This window comes from Borostomias antarcticus, assembly GCF_949987555.1.
Source record: "Borostomias antarcticus genome assembly, chromosome: 2".
Lineage (NCBI taxonomy): Eukaryota > Metazoa > Chordata > Actinopteri > Stomiiformes > Stomiidae > Borostomias > Borostomias antarcticus.
Window position 1 is genome coordinate 5,766,267 of NC_140235.1, and position 14,778 is coordinate 5,781,044.

The 14,778-nt window shown below is 44.0% G+C and overlaps 1 protein-coding gene across 2 annotated transcripts; it reads left to right on the forward strand.

The window, feature by feature from the left end:
• Positions 1 to 3,425: 3,425 nt before the first annotated feature.
• Positions 3,426 to 14,516, forward strand: cfap36 (cilia and flagella associated protein 36). Of its 2 annotated transcripts, XM_084450696.1 has the most exons (11): positions 3,426 to 3,689; positions 4,421 to 4,485; positions 5,388 to 5,489; positions 8,032 to 8,146; positions 8,299 to 8,386; positions 10,638 to 10,782; positions 11,488 to 11,593; positions 11,778 to 11,950; positions 12,056 to 12,214; positions 12,516 to 12,614; positions 13,125 to 14,516. In XM_084450696.1, the coding sequence occupies exons 1-11, from the start codon at positions 3,587 to 3,589 to the stop codon at positions 13,206 to 13,208; spliced, it is 1,239 nt and encodes a 412-aa protein (XP_084306822.1). In that variant the 5' UTR covers positions 3,426 to 3,586; the 3' UTR covers positions 13,209 to 14,516. The 2 variants fall into 2 exon arrangements, with proteins under 2 accessions (XP_084306822.1, XP_084306823.1); XM_084450697.1 differs by lacking the exon at positions 12,516 to 12,614.
• Positions 14,517 to 14,778: the final 262 nt, after the last annotated feature.

Consider the following 14,778-nt stretch of genomic DNA (forward strand, 5'->3'; position numbering starts at 1 on the left):
CCCCAAGGGATTGTGGGAACTACTTTCTAATACTGATGTATGGAGAGTTTGGAGGACGGAGAAGAGCACTCCACTGCACCTTTGTACTGTATTGTTTTTATGACTGTAGCACCGAAGAGAGTCTATGTGGAAAGCACAGCTGAAAGTGCCAGCCAGAAAATGGTGATTGAAGCATCTGCTAAAGCTTTGGCCCAGAGTGGGTTTCAAACGAACGAGGAACAGGGGTTTTTGGAACACTGAAATTGAAAACTGATACTGTGGACATGAAAGATGACTCTTTTTAGACAATATTGGTTTCCTCATGCCTGCTGCTGATTTGGTCCGCCCTCTCTGACTGTTTCCATTGGGGTATATTACAAGAGGAAGAGAACTAATGGATTGCATTGATTTCTGTTGATTGCCTAACCTCCATAAATATTAGTCACTTGTTTCATCCATTTTACCTGTAAAGACATTCAGCACTTTTAACCCTTTAAATCCCATCACAAGACGGTGTGTTCTATTGTCTATTGTACTTGGAGCAGTAAGATCAATGACTGTGTGTGCGTGTGTGTGTGTGTGTGTGTGTGTGTGTGTGTGTGTGTGTGTGTGCGCGTATGTAGAAATTCTACATGATGTTTTCCTCCAAAGTCATTAACTTGGTGTGTGTCTAGACATTAATGTTTCTCTATCAATGTGATAAATGGTTAATGGCATCATCTGGGGCCTGAAGGTTATACAGAAGAGGTTTCTATATACACACTAGCATAACCAGTAGAATTTATGGCTAATATGTTGCTTTATCGTAAACCATAAATTGTGTGGCAGTGTGGATATTGGGACAGAGGTTTGCAGATCAGGAGTGAGCTGTGCAGACCTCTGTAAACCACACAAAACCTTCTGTTTATGAAGACCTCAGTATCATCATTGCCAGGGCCAAATGTCCGAGTCCCATCTGTCTGTCGAACAGCAACAGCTGATGAAATAAAACTAATGGGGAAATACTGTAATTGGAGACTGAGGTCATTATCACCATGACCTCATCCCACTGGCTACTTGAATCCAGGCTACTGTGGCTTTTCTATGCCTACAAGAACAGCCTGTTGGCTTCAATGTTTATTTGTATAATGCCACTGCTGTTTTGATCAGTCCAATTACAGTATGTCACATTCTAGGTACAGCTATTGGAAATAATTGGTAATTCTTTGTTTTGTCATGTTATAAGATTCCGCTGGTGCCTGGTGGAATATTGGGTACTGATCTCCAGGTCTTTGAAGATAAATTAGTTTCCTTGTTCTGGGGCTAAACCTGGAAAAGGGTGCTTGACCAATGGGAGAGGCTGCTGTATAGCTCCCTGTAGAGGCAGATGTTGTGACTTATTGAACAAACACTAAGAGAACTATTACTTATGTATGGTTGGAGGGGGCTTCAGTTGGTCAAATCAATATAATGAATTTTTCAACACACCAGCTTCAGTTTCCCCAAGGACATGGACTGCAATAGGAGCCTTACACGCTGATTAAGTCACAGCGTACAGCGTACTGTACCACTCACCTTTTACACTTTCCAAACCAAACTGCTCGATGATGCAGTGTTTTATTCTTATATCTAGTGAATGTTTTCTCAACAGTTACCATCTTGATATTTCATGTCACTGTAAGTCACAAACTATCCTATGGCTTTTCTATACTTTTGAGTATGGAAATACCTATACATTTGGGTATACAGTATTACATCATTTAATTTTGGTCACAGCATCACCATACCAGAATAGAACGAACAACGGTAGGGTGTGTTCCTGATCTACAGCTCACAACTAACTATTGCCATCTAGTGTTAGACAGGGAGAAAAGTGAATGCCTTTCAATTGAACATCCACAGACACCTACAGACACACAAAAACACATGAGTGATGTGCAGACAAATGCCAAAATTATTAGCGTGGCCCTGGTTGGAACTTTTACGTGTGTATTGGGCAGAACCATCAGTTTGATTTCACTCATCATTTATCAAGGAGCTTTTGTGTTTGTGTTTTTATTAATTCAAGATGTAGTTGGACTGAAGGCAGATTCATCAAGATTTTACCACTCCTGACTCACACTTGACTATACGAACAATATCAGCCAACTGGGGGAGTAATGGGCCTAATACAGTGACAGCATCCTGGTTTATAATATAGCATGTGTACATTCAGCAGACTAAAAGCTATGCATCTGTCTCCCTGAATCCCAGGTCGACACATCACACATTTATTAGAACACATAACGCTGTGTTAAGAGTCACCTTTATTTTGCTTAATTTTGGCATAACCACTACTTGCATGTACTGCCCTTAAGCTTCATGGACTGATTGGTCTATCAACATGGTAAAATATAATATTGAATAATACAAGAGAATGTCTATTTACTGTATAATCTTGATAATGTATACTATATCTAATTGGTAGACTATATTTCATTTTTACTCTTAATAAAAAGTGTACTGATATTGTATTGTGTTGTTGCAGTGGTGTAATTTCAGCATCAGGCAAGGTAAGCTATTAAAGGAACAGGACGGGAAGGAGGGGTGAAGGGGTGGTTTCCTACCAGGTGTGCGGGTGTGTGTGTTTCACCCGGGGGCCAGAAAAGTGAAGATTCTTCCCTGACCTCTCTCAACGAGACGATCGAGCAAGCTCCTGGAAAATGTTTGTCTATTGGCTAGTTCACAAGTCTTCTAATAAGGATATCCTGATCTACAGTGTCAAAAGCTGTGCCCAGGGCCAGAAGGACAAGGACAGAGAGCTTTTTGGCATCAGCGTTGATTCTGAGGTCATTCACAACCTTGACCAATGCTGTCTCCGTACTATGATGAGGGCGAAAACCAGACTGAAAAGTATCAGGGATACAATTTGCATCTGGAAAGTCATTTAACTGTTTGAACACACACACACACACACACACACACACACACACACACACACACACACACACACACACACACACACACACACACACACACACTCATGATTCATGTATTCCACGTCGGTAGGCCTACATTGTCAGATATCATTGTCTCACAAGCCTTGTTAAAGTTTTTATTTTTTAGGATTCGTCTACATAAACATAAGCTCTGCTGAAGCCTTTTAGGCAGAAATTGAGGTTTTGGCATATGTAACTGTGAACTTTAACTCTAATTTGAACTAGAATTCAATTCCAAGTAAAATGCCAGTCAACACAACAAAAAACAAACATATCACTAAACATTCTATTAAATAGCCTTTTTTTCTAATAAATCATGCCGAGGTCCATCTCCTCTGTCATCATCCCTCCTTCCGCCCCGGGCAGGCGGACCAATCACGGGCTTTCAGAACACAAAAACATTGACGTAATCGGTTACCATAGCGACCGATTATGTGTCAATGCGTTCGACTACTTCGAAATTCATGAGTGCGCGTTTCCCTCACGACTAGCAAGTCATGCTCCAGGGAAGGGTGGTTTTGGATTAGCAAGCTAGCTAGATCCCAACAAATGTCTGGGTCCTTCGGCTTGAATTGTGCATGTTTGTACAAGCTTAGGGTTGAACGTCCTGTTCCAAAACAACATTGCAGGGTGTCGCGTGAACAGCCAACATGGCTGAGGACAGGGAATGGGTCGTAGAGAGCATCGCTGGATACTTGGGGAGTCCAGAATGGGTCATTCCTGTTACAGACTTCATGGAAAACAAATGTACAGGTAAAAAGCTCCGCCCCTATTCGTTTTAGCACTATAGTTAGTTTCACTAGGATGGTTTGGCGTTAGCTAACGTTTAGCTACCAAATTGCTAGCCATCCGGGTAACGTTAACATGTATTGCATGTATTCGTGTTGTGATGGAGTTAGGGTGGTCTTCTGTTTTCACATTGCCTGGATTGAATTAAGCCTCAAGCCATACAAGGCGATGCCATATAATTGTTGGTCTCATCATTCTAATACTGAGTGTAATAACTGTTATTGTGTCTAATTAACCTAACGTTAGCTACCTGTACAATTATATTAAGATAAGAAGTAATCCAACGTGCTATTGCTTTATCTAGGCCATTGTATTGGCATGCGCGACTGCAGCATCAAAGAAGCTGCAGCCAGCTAATGTCAGCTAAGCAGCTAGCTAGCAGCAGTAGCAACAAAGCTGGCTAGGCCACCCTACTATTATCCAAGAGGGTCTGACTGAAGGGATCTGAAAGCAAAGCGTGCCAGCCAAGTATTATGGAAGTAATGTCACAGTGATGAAAGTGTCACAATGTCACAGTGACGTATAGAAGCATGGAGGCACGAGTGACAAACACATGATAATGCTTTATTGGTGTATCTAACTGGGTTGTTTTTGAAATAATAATGTCTAATCAGATAAAAGGTAATACTGGACTTCAAAAGGTAAAGCTACCACAGATTCAAGTGAAGGGTTACTCTATGTGCATCTTCTTTCAGTTTTTGATGATGAAGATGAAAACAAATTGACGTATACCGAAATCCACCAGCAGTACAAGCAATTGGTGAGTAAAGTTTTTGCAATAGCTGATCACATTTACATGTATAGTAACATTGCATCTTATGGATATCAGCAGTTACTTCACTGACCAAGACTCTTCTTGTTTTGGTGAATACATGTAACATTAGAATATAGATAGAAAATCTGGTACCAGTCATCCCAGTCATCCAAGTGTAAAAGATTGAACACAGAACAGATTGATGGTGACCTAACAGGGTCAATATAGAAAACAGGCTTCAGGATGGCAACTAGTTTCCCTTCAATGTCAATATTTACTAGTTTTGATACCCACTGGAGTGCACAATCACTAATTGGCCATTTAGTTAGCCCTAACGACCTTATATATATAAAAAATCTGTCCATGTCATTGTCTCCTCGGGACTCCATCCAAATATGAACAATCTACTGTATAGCGTGTGTGTATTTTATTGTATTGTATTGCACTGTATTTTAGATTGCTATTCTTGCACTTTGCCTGCAGCACTAGATTATTCTCTTAGTCACTTGTTTTAGAAAGAAGATGCACTTGTGAGTTCTGGCAAGTAGTAGTACATTGGCTTTTCCTACGTTAAATGCAATTATTGTTAGTCGCTTTGGATAAAAGCGTCTGCTAAATGACTAATGGAATGTAATTTAATGTAAATGTGTGCATGCACATTGTGTGCCACCTGCTGGCTGCTGTGGGTAGTGCATAGTACTATCACTAATTGGTCATTTAGTTGGCCCTAATTACATAATTAAAAAATCAGGCCCTGTCACCATCTGCTTGGGACCCCTGCCGGTAGTCGTGCCAAATATGAATGCTGTCAGACAGCTGGTGTCAGAGGAAAATGGAAACAGACTGTGTTAGATTACTAAGGCGCTTCAGGGAAATCAGTAATTGCAAGCCTTCATGTTTCTTCCCAGGTGGAGAAGTTGTTAGAGACCTACATGGAGGAGGTGGGCATAAACGAGCAGCAGTTTCTGGAGGCGTGCTCCTCTCCCTTTGCCCAGTCCAAAACCCTTCAGGTAAGCCCTATTGTAATCCCTTCTACCGGCCCAGACTGCCAGGAACCTAGTGGACGTCCTACACGTGAAAATGAGAAAAGCTCTCTACAGTCCTCTTCTTACTTGACTAGATCCCAACAAGTGGGGCCCAACAAAAAGGATTGCCCGACTGCCCGGGGCAAGTAAAATGCCACGTCGGCCTAGTAAAGCAAGCAACTCACTTACCTCATTTGGTCTTGGACAAAGGAGTTTAGTTGGGTGGAGTTAGAGGATGTGGGCAAAACTCCAACTATGTTTTGCACAGTTTGCTTTAAGGACAAGTCCGGTATTTAGCATTATAAGCCATGTTATAAGGTTACTTACGATATACAATGGCCTATATCAAAGTTTTCGATACACGGTGCACTCTCGAGATGTGACCCGTCACTGCTAACACACTCAATGGATGAATAGGTGCAGGTGCAGGTGCCAAACTCTCAAACCAGCTGATTGATTGAAATGGAAAGCACTTTAGTCAACTCGTGCTGTTTTTAATGTGCTCTATAAATAAAGTCAGATTGGATTAAATTGGATTGAAAAAATCCAGCAAAAACACCATTAACTCTAGTTTTCAAAGACAGGAAACTCACCGAGTGGTTACTGGTGTCCGTTGATATTCTGACAAAAAAATCATCACAAAGTATACTTCCGATTGGGTTTATAGCCATTCTGTTTTTTCATTTATTATTATTGTTAACTGCTACGAAATAGAACAATTAGTTTAGGGGCAAGTAAAAAATTTACTTCGGGCAAGTAGATTTCTGACCCGCTTGCCTGACTGGGCAAGGGGAAAAAAAAACATAATGTTGGACCCTGACTTATAAAATGTTATAAGTTGGTTATGACAGGGTAGTAGGTTAAATTCTCCTCATCAGTGATTTCTTGATAGTGTTTTTTATATATATTTTTTATGAATATCGCTGACAGTTTCTTTAAGCTTGGGGAGATTAGATGAGATTAGATGATCTGTGCCCTATGTTAGACTTGGCAAGGAGGTTGATCTCATGATGTGAAGATAAGCTGTTCTCAGGACTGCAGACACAGGCGATTATTCCCTTTACCTCACCTCACCTGACCTCCCTCGCCTCAGAGAATTGCATCAACTCCATTTGTATTCTATAGCAATGGTGGATCATGAAGGCTCATATTAATCCTAATTGTGGCTTGCTACAAGCAGCTTTGCACTGTGGGAGATTTGCCAGCAAACTGCTAACATTACCATTAACATTTCCTAAAAGGCAAACATAATAGATGAGACGAAAAATTCCCATCATCATTTATTCATCTAAAACCCTTTACTCTTTTTTTCCCCCTTAATTTTTTTCTCTGATTTTTACAAAGCACAGATGAATGCCAGCTCTATATTTTCTCTCTATTTTCTTTTTAAATCATGCTTTTTTGAAACTAAATAATTGTGTACTTCAGTTTGCTCAAAAGGTTCTCTATGGAAAACAGTTAAAATAAAATAAATAAATAAAAGTATCCACTGAGGAACTATTTGAGCCTCCATAGACCATGTTACCATTTGAACTTTTGGTTCCCTCATTGATGCAACTCTGCTAATACAGCTTTGCCTTCTCCGGCTCCTGACCTTTATCCCACCCCTGGGGGGACTGGGAGTCACACCACATCTGTGGTAGAGTGTGGGAGGGGCGGTGACACTAATCAGCTCTTCGTTACCTGAGATTTGGTAGCACAAGTCTGTCCCCCAGGCTTTAGGGTGAGTGAAATGTTAGAGAGAGAGAGGGAGAGAGAGAATTAGAATCAGATAGGCTAAATTATTAATTTGTGTTGGTGAATTTGGGATATACAAAGAGTTTGCCTTGTTAGAGTACGGGCTTTTACAGTTTTGAGACCAGACCATCAAACTAGTTTCGGTGCTTCTGTGTTTAGACGGTTAAATGTGTAAGTGTTGTTGCTGGTCCAGTCCAGTTTTGAGGGAGTCCAAGCTGCACTGTACTGAGGAGAACCTGATCTATGGCAGGATTAGTCCAGCTAGCTGGCAGGGCAGCTGTGAACTGGGTTAGGCTACTCAGATGAAGAGCTCTGCCCTGTGGTAGCTATTCCTGTTGCGGAGTGATGTATCCAGGACAAGTAGCCGGGGTGCCCTGTGCCAGGAAAAGCTCTCAGGTGTGATTTAAGTCACTCGGAGAACAAGCTACACAGGATGTAGTCTTTATAGGCCTCAAACCCCAGGACCAGAGAGATGGAGAGAGAGAATGCTGATGACCCACTTTCAGGTGCATATAAGTCTATCAGTTATTCTAAAGTGGTACCGATGTGGGTCCAGGCATATTCATTTGAACAGCTTATTTCGTATAAACTCTTAACACTATAGTGTGTCTGTCTGGAATTGCCTCTAACTGTCCTGTGTTCTCGCCCACAGGCTGTGTTCCAGCCGGTTCTAGTCTGTCCTGTGTTCTCGCCCACAGGCTGTGTTCCAGCCGGTTCTAGTCTGTCCTGTGTTCTCGCCCACAGGCTGTGTTCCAGCCGGTTCTAGTCTGTCCTGTGTTCTCGCCCACAGGCTGTGTTCCAGCCGGTTCTAGCCACGGACGACTTCCAGATGTTCCGCTCCCTGATGGTGCAGAAGAACATGGAGCTTCAGCTCCAGGCCCTCAGGGTCATCAAAGAGAGGAACGGTAGGACCAGGCCCTGTACTGTGCAACAGACACACACACACACACACGCGCACATGCGCGCAAACACACACACACACACACACACACACACACACACACACACACACACGTGCACATATATGCACTATAATTTTGTGTGTGTGTGTGTGTAGGAGCCCTGCCTGAGTGTCTGACTGATGGGGTGGACATGATGACAGAGCTGGAACAGCAGGAAATGAAGATCCTACACGAAGTGCTCAAGTAGGTGACCTACTGTTCAGACTATGACACCTGACTTTGTGGTGCAATTTTATGAGTATTGAAGGCCTAACATGTTCCTGTGAAAAATAAGAAACTATTGTACATCTTTGTGCCCATAACTGCAGAGTGTGTCTTTAATTTGTTCCTCTTTAAGAGTGTTTTCAAACCTATTTTTCGTTCCGATTCAAGGGGAATCGGAACAAAATGTATACAATGTTGCAACTGTCCTTAGTTCCAGTTTGTGTTCACACGGCATAACACCCAATCGAGACAGATCAGGGGTGCGTTCAAATTCAGCGAACATAGCGAACGTTAGCGAACTATTTTCCGTTAGCTTTGTGTTCGCCGCAAACGTTTGCTAAGAGTCTGGAGAGGTAGTTCGCCAGTAACAGAACGAGGATCACAATGGACCCAGGCTTACTGTGCTCTGCAGTAGTGAGTCCTCATGTACGGCATTGTTTGCGATAGCGTAGGAGTTGGTTTCTGGCTAGCTTTCGTTTTGAGGGCCAGATGCTTTCAGACCACAACTGAATCGTAAGGGAGAACGCTTGAATCGAGACGAGACCACCCTCTCCAGGTAGGCTCGTCGCGGTTGGTTTGTTGCAGAACCGGTCGCAATTTCTACGTTCACACATGCCAAAATGAATCGTAATACTAGGGAAACGCGATCAATTTCGGAATAAAACCCCCTGGTGTGAAAACACCCTAAAACTGTTGCCAGAAGACTTAGGCAGCCGTCAATCAGACAGGGTGAGAACACCCAGCGCATCTAGCTGCTCTAGAAGGAGCTCTAGGTCTAATGGGATTTCTGCTGTTGACGCCTGGCCAAGTGGGACTCAGAGCTCTGAGCTGCTCTGTGTGTCTATAGGGACCTGGCTGGCTAAGCTCCTTAGGATCTCACTAATATTGGTTTGAGGGATTTACGCTCATGGGCAACTGAGAAAATTGTGTTTTTATACTTGTCTCTGTGGCCAGGACCCTGCGTTCCACCCTACCTGTGTGTGTTAAGCTTAATATGATATAACAGAATTGCAGGTCTATCAGATCGAGATGGACTGGACTGCACTTATATAGCGCTTTTATCCAAAGCACTTTACAATGAAGGCCTCTCATTTACCCATTCACATCCACATTCACACACCAATCTCTGTCGCCCCCTACAGTCTGATCGGACCATTAGATCAGTGGTACAATAGTCACCTGAACCTGTCCCAGATTGACCCAATCCAAATAAAACCCCTACTACCTGCACTGTATCGGCCCATCACACTGACCCCTTTTTGGCTTAACGGTTAAACTAAGCACTAATGATTACGTTACGGCATGTAAAACAAATGGTTAAGGTAAGGGCTAGTGTAAGGTCTAGGGCTAGTTTCGTGAGCAAAGGCATGTCAATCAAATCTAACTCAACTTTATGTTCTCTAGGGAAATAACCTATTACCCTGTGCACTAGATGATCTCAGGATTGGTGGATAGGATGGGTGCACCTCGTTTACACCCTCCTTTGTTCTCTGCATGCTCCCCAGCGATCAGGCTTGGGGCCTAGGGGATTTGGTTTGGAATTGGGCCCAGATGTCCTCAACTGTGACGATCAGACTTTGCTGCAGGGTGGAAAGTCCGGAAGTTCACTCTCAGGCGTATTAAGCTGCTAATAAATCAAATGAAGGGGTCCGTGCGAGTGGCTAGACAGCTCTGCTGCTGCTTCTGCTGGGCCTCTGCTCCCTGCACCACACGCACCGCTCATGGCGCCAGAATAGAGTATTGATTTGACACGCAGGGACAGTATTGGAGACCCATTGGTGTGAAGGAACGTTGCAGACACAAGGTAGGTTGCATCATGTGAAGTCAGTGTTTGAAAGGGCGAGGGCGACATCTGACATAGGGAACGTTGCTCTATCAGAGTGGTGCTCTTTGTGCAGCCAGACAGCTATAGGCTACACAATAGACATGTAGCTTCATTGTCTAAGAAGCTACTGAATTTTGGGTGGAGTATTGCAGAAAACGGTAACTTACTCCAATGCATATACAGTATTGAATGAACACGGCACTACATTTGTGTGTGTAGCAAGGTAGTTGTTATGTAATGATCTTGTTAGCTACAATTATCATTGTAGGTGATGCCCTATCAAACCCCTACAATTTGATCTCCCTCTTTCTCTCGTCTCCCTCTATCTTTATCACCTCAATCTCTCTCATCTCTTTTTCCATCTCTATTGTGTGTGTGTGTGTGTGTGTGTGTGTGTGCGTGTAGGAGGTCAAAGGAGGAGTATGAGGAGGAAATGTCTCGAAGGCTTCAACTGGAGGAGGAGATTGGCTCCACCTCCAGCAGCTGTGTCGATAGGCCGGTTCCGGAGGCCGTCAGTGTCCAGACACACGCAACAACAGACACTCCCAAGGTGAATTCTCAGAATCTCCACGTTGGCATGAACCAGGCATTTCTCCTGGTGAGTGCTCTGTCCGAGGCTCTGTAGCCTGTATATTCACCTCTATTCTGGGTCTCCCCCTTGCCTCGCCCCTGTACGGTGTCCATGCTAAGCCCAAGGTAGAGGTGAAGGGGGAAGGCAGAGCTAGTCCCCAGGCTCCAGACCCTGTCACTCTGGTTAACGGGACCTCTACGGTATTGACCCAGTAGTAGGAACATTGACTGTATGCTAGTAGTACTACGACAGCAGACTCAGACTGTATGCTGGCTAGTAGTAGTACCAAGTCCTGTATTGTCCTTCCACTCTGTTGTTTGTATTGTATTATGCACCAACAGACCAAAGCAAATTCCTCTTATACGTAAACCTACTTTGAAATAAATTAGATTCTAATATAGTAGACTCAGACTGTATGCTAGCTGTCTTAATAGTACTACTATAGTATGACACAGGTAGTAGAACTATAGCAGACTCACACTGCATGGTAAATATGGTAGAAGGTGAAGTCCTTAGTGATGTAGAATAGTAAACACTAGACAGTGTGCCCCTCCTCCAACCCTGTGTTCAGTCATAGTAGGCTGCCTCATAGGCCTGGATGGTGTACATTCAACTACTTCAGAGTGAATCAGTGTTCAATATTGCTGAAAGGTTTAATAGATTCCATGTCTGCGCTCCCCGTAGGCAAACAGTGCACCTTTGAATAGGGAGGAGGGAGGGACAAGAGCTGCTGGGGTAGAGATGAGTCCCGCCAAGACCAGCACGTCCGCACCTTGTAAGCTGACAACAGGTAAGATTCATAATCTACGCAAACTACACTACGTAAGGCGTGTTAGACGCGTCCTTGCGTCACGACGTGTGCCGTGGAAAAAACGCTTGCGTACAGCCCGGCGATCGCAGCCGCGTAAGGGTAGCTTGCGTAGATGAGCTATGAGCTAGGCCTGATCCCCCCCCCCCCCCCCCTGTGTATTCAGAGCGGAGAAGTGTGGAGCCCAGGGTTCTTCCAGCGGTGAGGGCTCCAGTAAAGGGCGCCATCTCCCCAGTCAGCTCCGGGGACAAGATCCCCAGCGGCAACCCTAGCAGCCAGGCAGCCGAGGGCTGGATAGAGGAGGCGCGCAAGGAGGCTGGCATCTCCAAGCCATACACCGTGAGTCTGGTGCTTTGTACGCCGGGAGTGGTAGGCCCATGCACTCGTTTACTCGATCTGGAACTTGTAAGAAACTGAGGGATATGTGTGTGTGTGTGTCTCTAGGAGTTGTCTGCGTCACAGCAGGAGCAGCTCCAGCAGAGGGCGCTGTACCTCCGGCAGCAGAGAGACAAGCTGCTGGCCCTGAAGAAGGAACAGAGGCCCAAACCGGCCACACCGAGGGAAGTCCCAGCCAACCCTACTCCAGCACCCCCCACTACGCCGGTAAAACATTCTACTCAGCCTGTATGAAGCTGCTGACAGTCTCACACACACGTACATGTCACCTGAAGCGAAACAGACAGTCTCACACACACTTACATGTCACCTGAAGCAAAACATATTTTGCTCGCTGGTCGCACATTTCTTAAGGGATATGCCTTTTCTTTTCTCTTTTTTTTTTTTTATAATTCTCTTACTTCAAATCACCCCCTTCTTTAGTTCACCAGTTTAACACCACACTTCCTTATTGAGTTGTATATGATTTGTTCCTTCTTTCTCTATGCCTTTTACCTGCCTGTGTAAGGAGGGCGCTCCCCAGAGGAATGGGGCAGCTGGTACTGGTACTGGTACTGTCTCTCCCCCCCAGCCTGTCAACTCCACTGGGGGTGGACAGAAGCAGAAGGTGACACCCTCGTCCATGTTGGAGTGAACACATCCCCACTGTAGTAGTAGTAGCTGACTTGTCCTTGGATCTGTGTGCTATAGCCAGCTGGCAGTCGCTGACTCGATTGACCCCAATCCTATATGCTGTTTAGCAGCTAATTTTATCCGTAGCTAATTACAGTCGGTGTGTGTTGTGTTTAGGCCACACTTTCAGTGAGAATTTAATCCCTCACCTCAGTGGTGTAAGCACCATGCTGAGTCTAGAATTTGAATTTAAAAGGCCACACATACTAGATGGCGTATATTTAAATTGGCTTGGCAAGAGATTCATGTGAGAAAGGGAAAGATTCTTATCAGGAAAACACCCTGATAATGTTTGCTGTTGGTTGAAGCACATTGAGATCTGGATCTATGAGTGCTGTGTCCGCCGTGTGTGCTCCTTAGCTACAGCCCTGCTACTGAACCTCTACCAGAGACAGACACTGTTGCCAATATGATGTGACTCAGCTGCTCGGTCTCCTCTTCACAGGAGATCTCAGTCGAGGAAAGGAAGAAGCTCCAGAAGAGAAAGCACCTGGCTGAGAAGCTGAAAGAAGAGGTCATCAAGAAATAAACCCACCTGCAATACTGTACATTCTTCCAGGGTATAAAGAGCAACTGTAGTCTTACCAGAGGTCTCATTTATAAAGGTTGCGTACGCTCAAGATGGGCCCCGAAAGATGCACACTTCTCCGGGCAAGCGGTGATCTATAACAAGCAAACGTGACGGGGGAATGTGCGCACGCGTTACGGCAGCGCTGACCCACGCGTGCGCACATCTCTGGAGACATGACAGACTGCGACTCGCGCGGCAGGATTAAACTGAAATTGATACCAACCTTGTGTAAAACAATCAACATCATGTCTCCCGCATTATAGAGCTCCCGTAATATGGCGTGTGTAGAATGGGTTTATGTCACACAGTCAGACAGCTTATTCTATTGAGAAGTTTGACTTCTGACTGAATATTGGGGTTTGTGAATGGTTTTACGAATATGCCAACTGTCACTATGTTGTCACTGTGTTGATTTTGCTAACGGCACCATAAACAAATCAATGTAGTGGTAGGCTTACTATTTTAAACCTGTTCTGCTAACAGCAGATAATGAGCAAACATGATTAGGATAATTATGTTTTTGCAACAACAAAAAAACTCATGTTGTACAGTTTAATCGGATCTGTACAATGTAGAAAGTCCTGTTGAAAGCCACCAACACATGTAACCAAATGATCTAGCCTACATTCTACCCAATACTTCATCATGACATTCTCATAAATAAGGTGAACAGTAGGGCAAATTGTGTTTAAACTGATGCCGTTTTTAACGCCTCAGTCTTACACCCGCTAGTTTCATAATATTCTAATCACAGTGGTGCGGATGGGGATTGAACCTATGGTTTTCACTGTACAAAACCAACGCCTTGCCACTCGGCTACTACGAGTCTTCCCTCAACCTCCGCCACTAGGACTTCGAGATTCCTTTATGTCACATGCAGTGTACAGTCACAGTGACATTTCACAATATGAATCGCCGTCATTGTCATAAAGCAGTCATCATTTATGACTGGATGAATGAGGCAGTTCACTGGCCATTTATAGGCAATTATGGGTGTGTAGAGGGCGGGGTACGAGGGTGATTAACGTGGGCACGTTTCCAGGTGGACTGTGATTGATAAAGGGGAAATTGGGTGCAGGTGGGCGTGCGTACGGTTTCCATTTTTGGGATTTGTGCTCACGTACACTTTTAGTGTGGATTCTGCGCAATGTTTTATAAATGAGGCCCCAGGACTGTGAGTGCACCAGAGCTGAGACATGGACTGTGCTTGTGAAGGGGCCAATGGAACATTGTGTTTATATTGTAAGAATGCAGTATTTAAAACCAGTCTAGAAAGTCTATGAAGTATAATAATGCACCAATTCTATGTAATATGTATGCTGTTTAATAAATAACATTTTATACATACCTGTACATCTTTGGCTGAGATCTCATGATGTATGAGTTACTGTACAAAGACCTTGCTAATACTGTATGATTTTTTATTTTTTATAAGTGCATGTATATTGAAAAGACATTCAAAACTGACTGCAAAGATGGCCTGAAACATTGCGGGTTAAGTAAATTCTCCAGTTGGAAATAAAGGTAG

What these genes read in the sequence shown, in the direction of transcription:
- cfap36 (XM_084450696.1), top strand. Translation starts at nt 3,587, where the DNA reads ATGGCTGAGGACAGGGAATGGGTCGTAGAGAGCATCGCTGGATACTTG. An exon ending in CCCAGTCCAAAACCCTTCAG is followed by an intron (nt 5,490 to 8,031) that starts GTAAGCCCTATT and finishes TCTCGCCCACAG; the next exon opens with GCTGTGTTCCAGCCGGTTCT. An exon ending in GGTCATCAAAGAGAGGAACG is followed by an intron (nt 8,147 to 8,298) that starts GTAGGACCAGGC and finishes GTGTGTGTGTAG; the next exon opens with GAGCCCTGCCTGAGTGTCTG.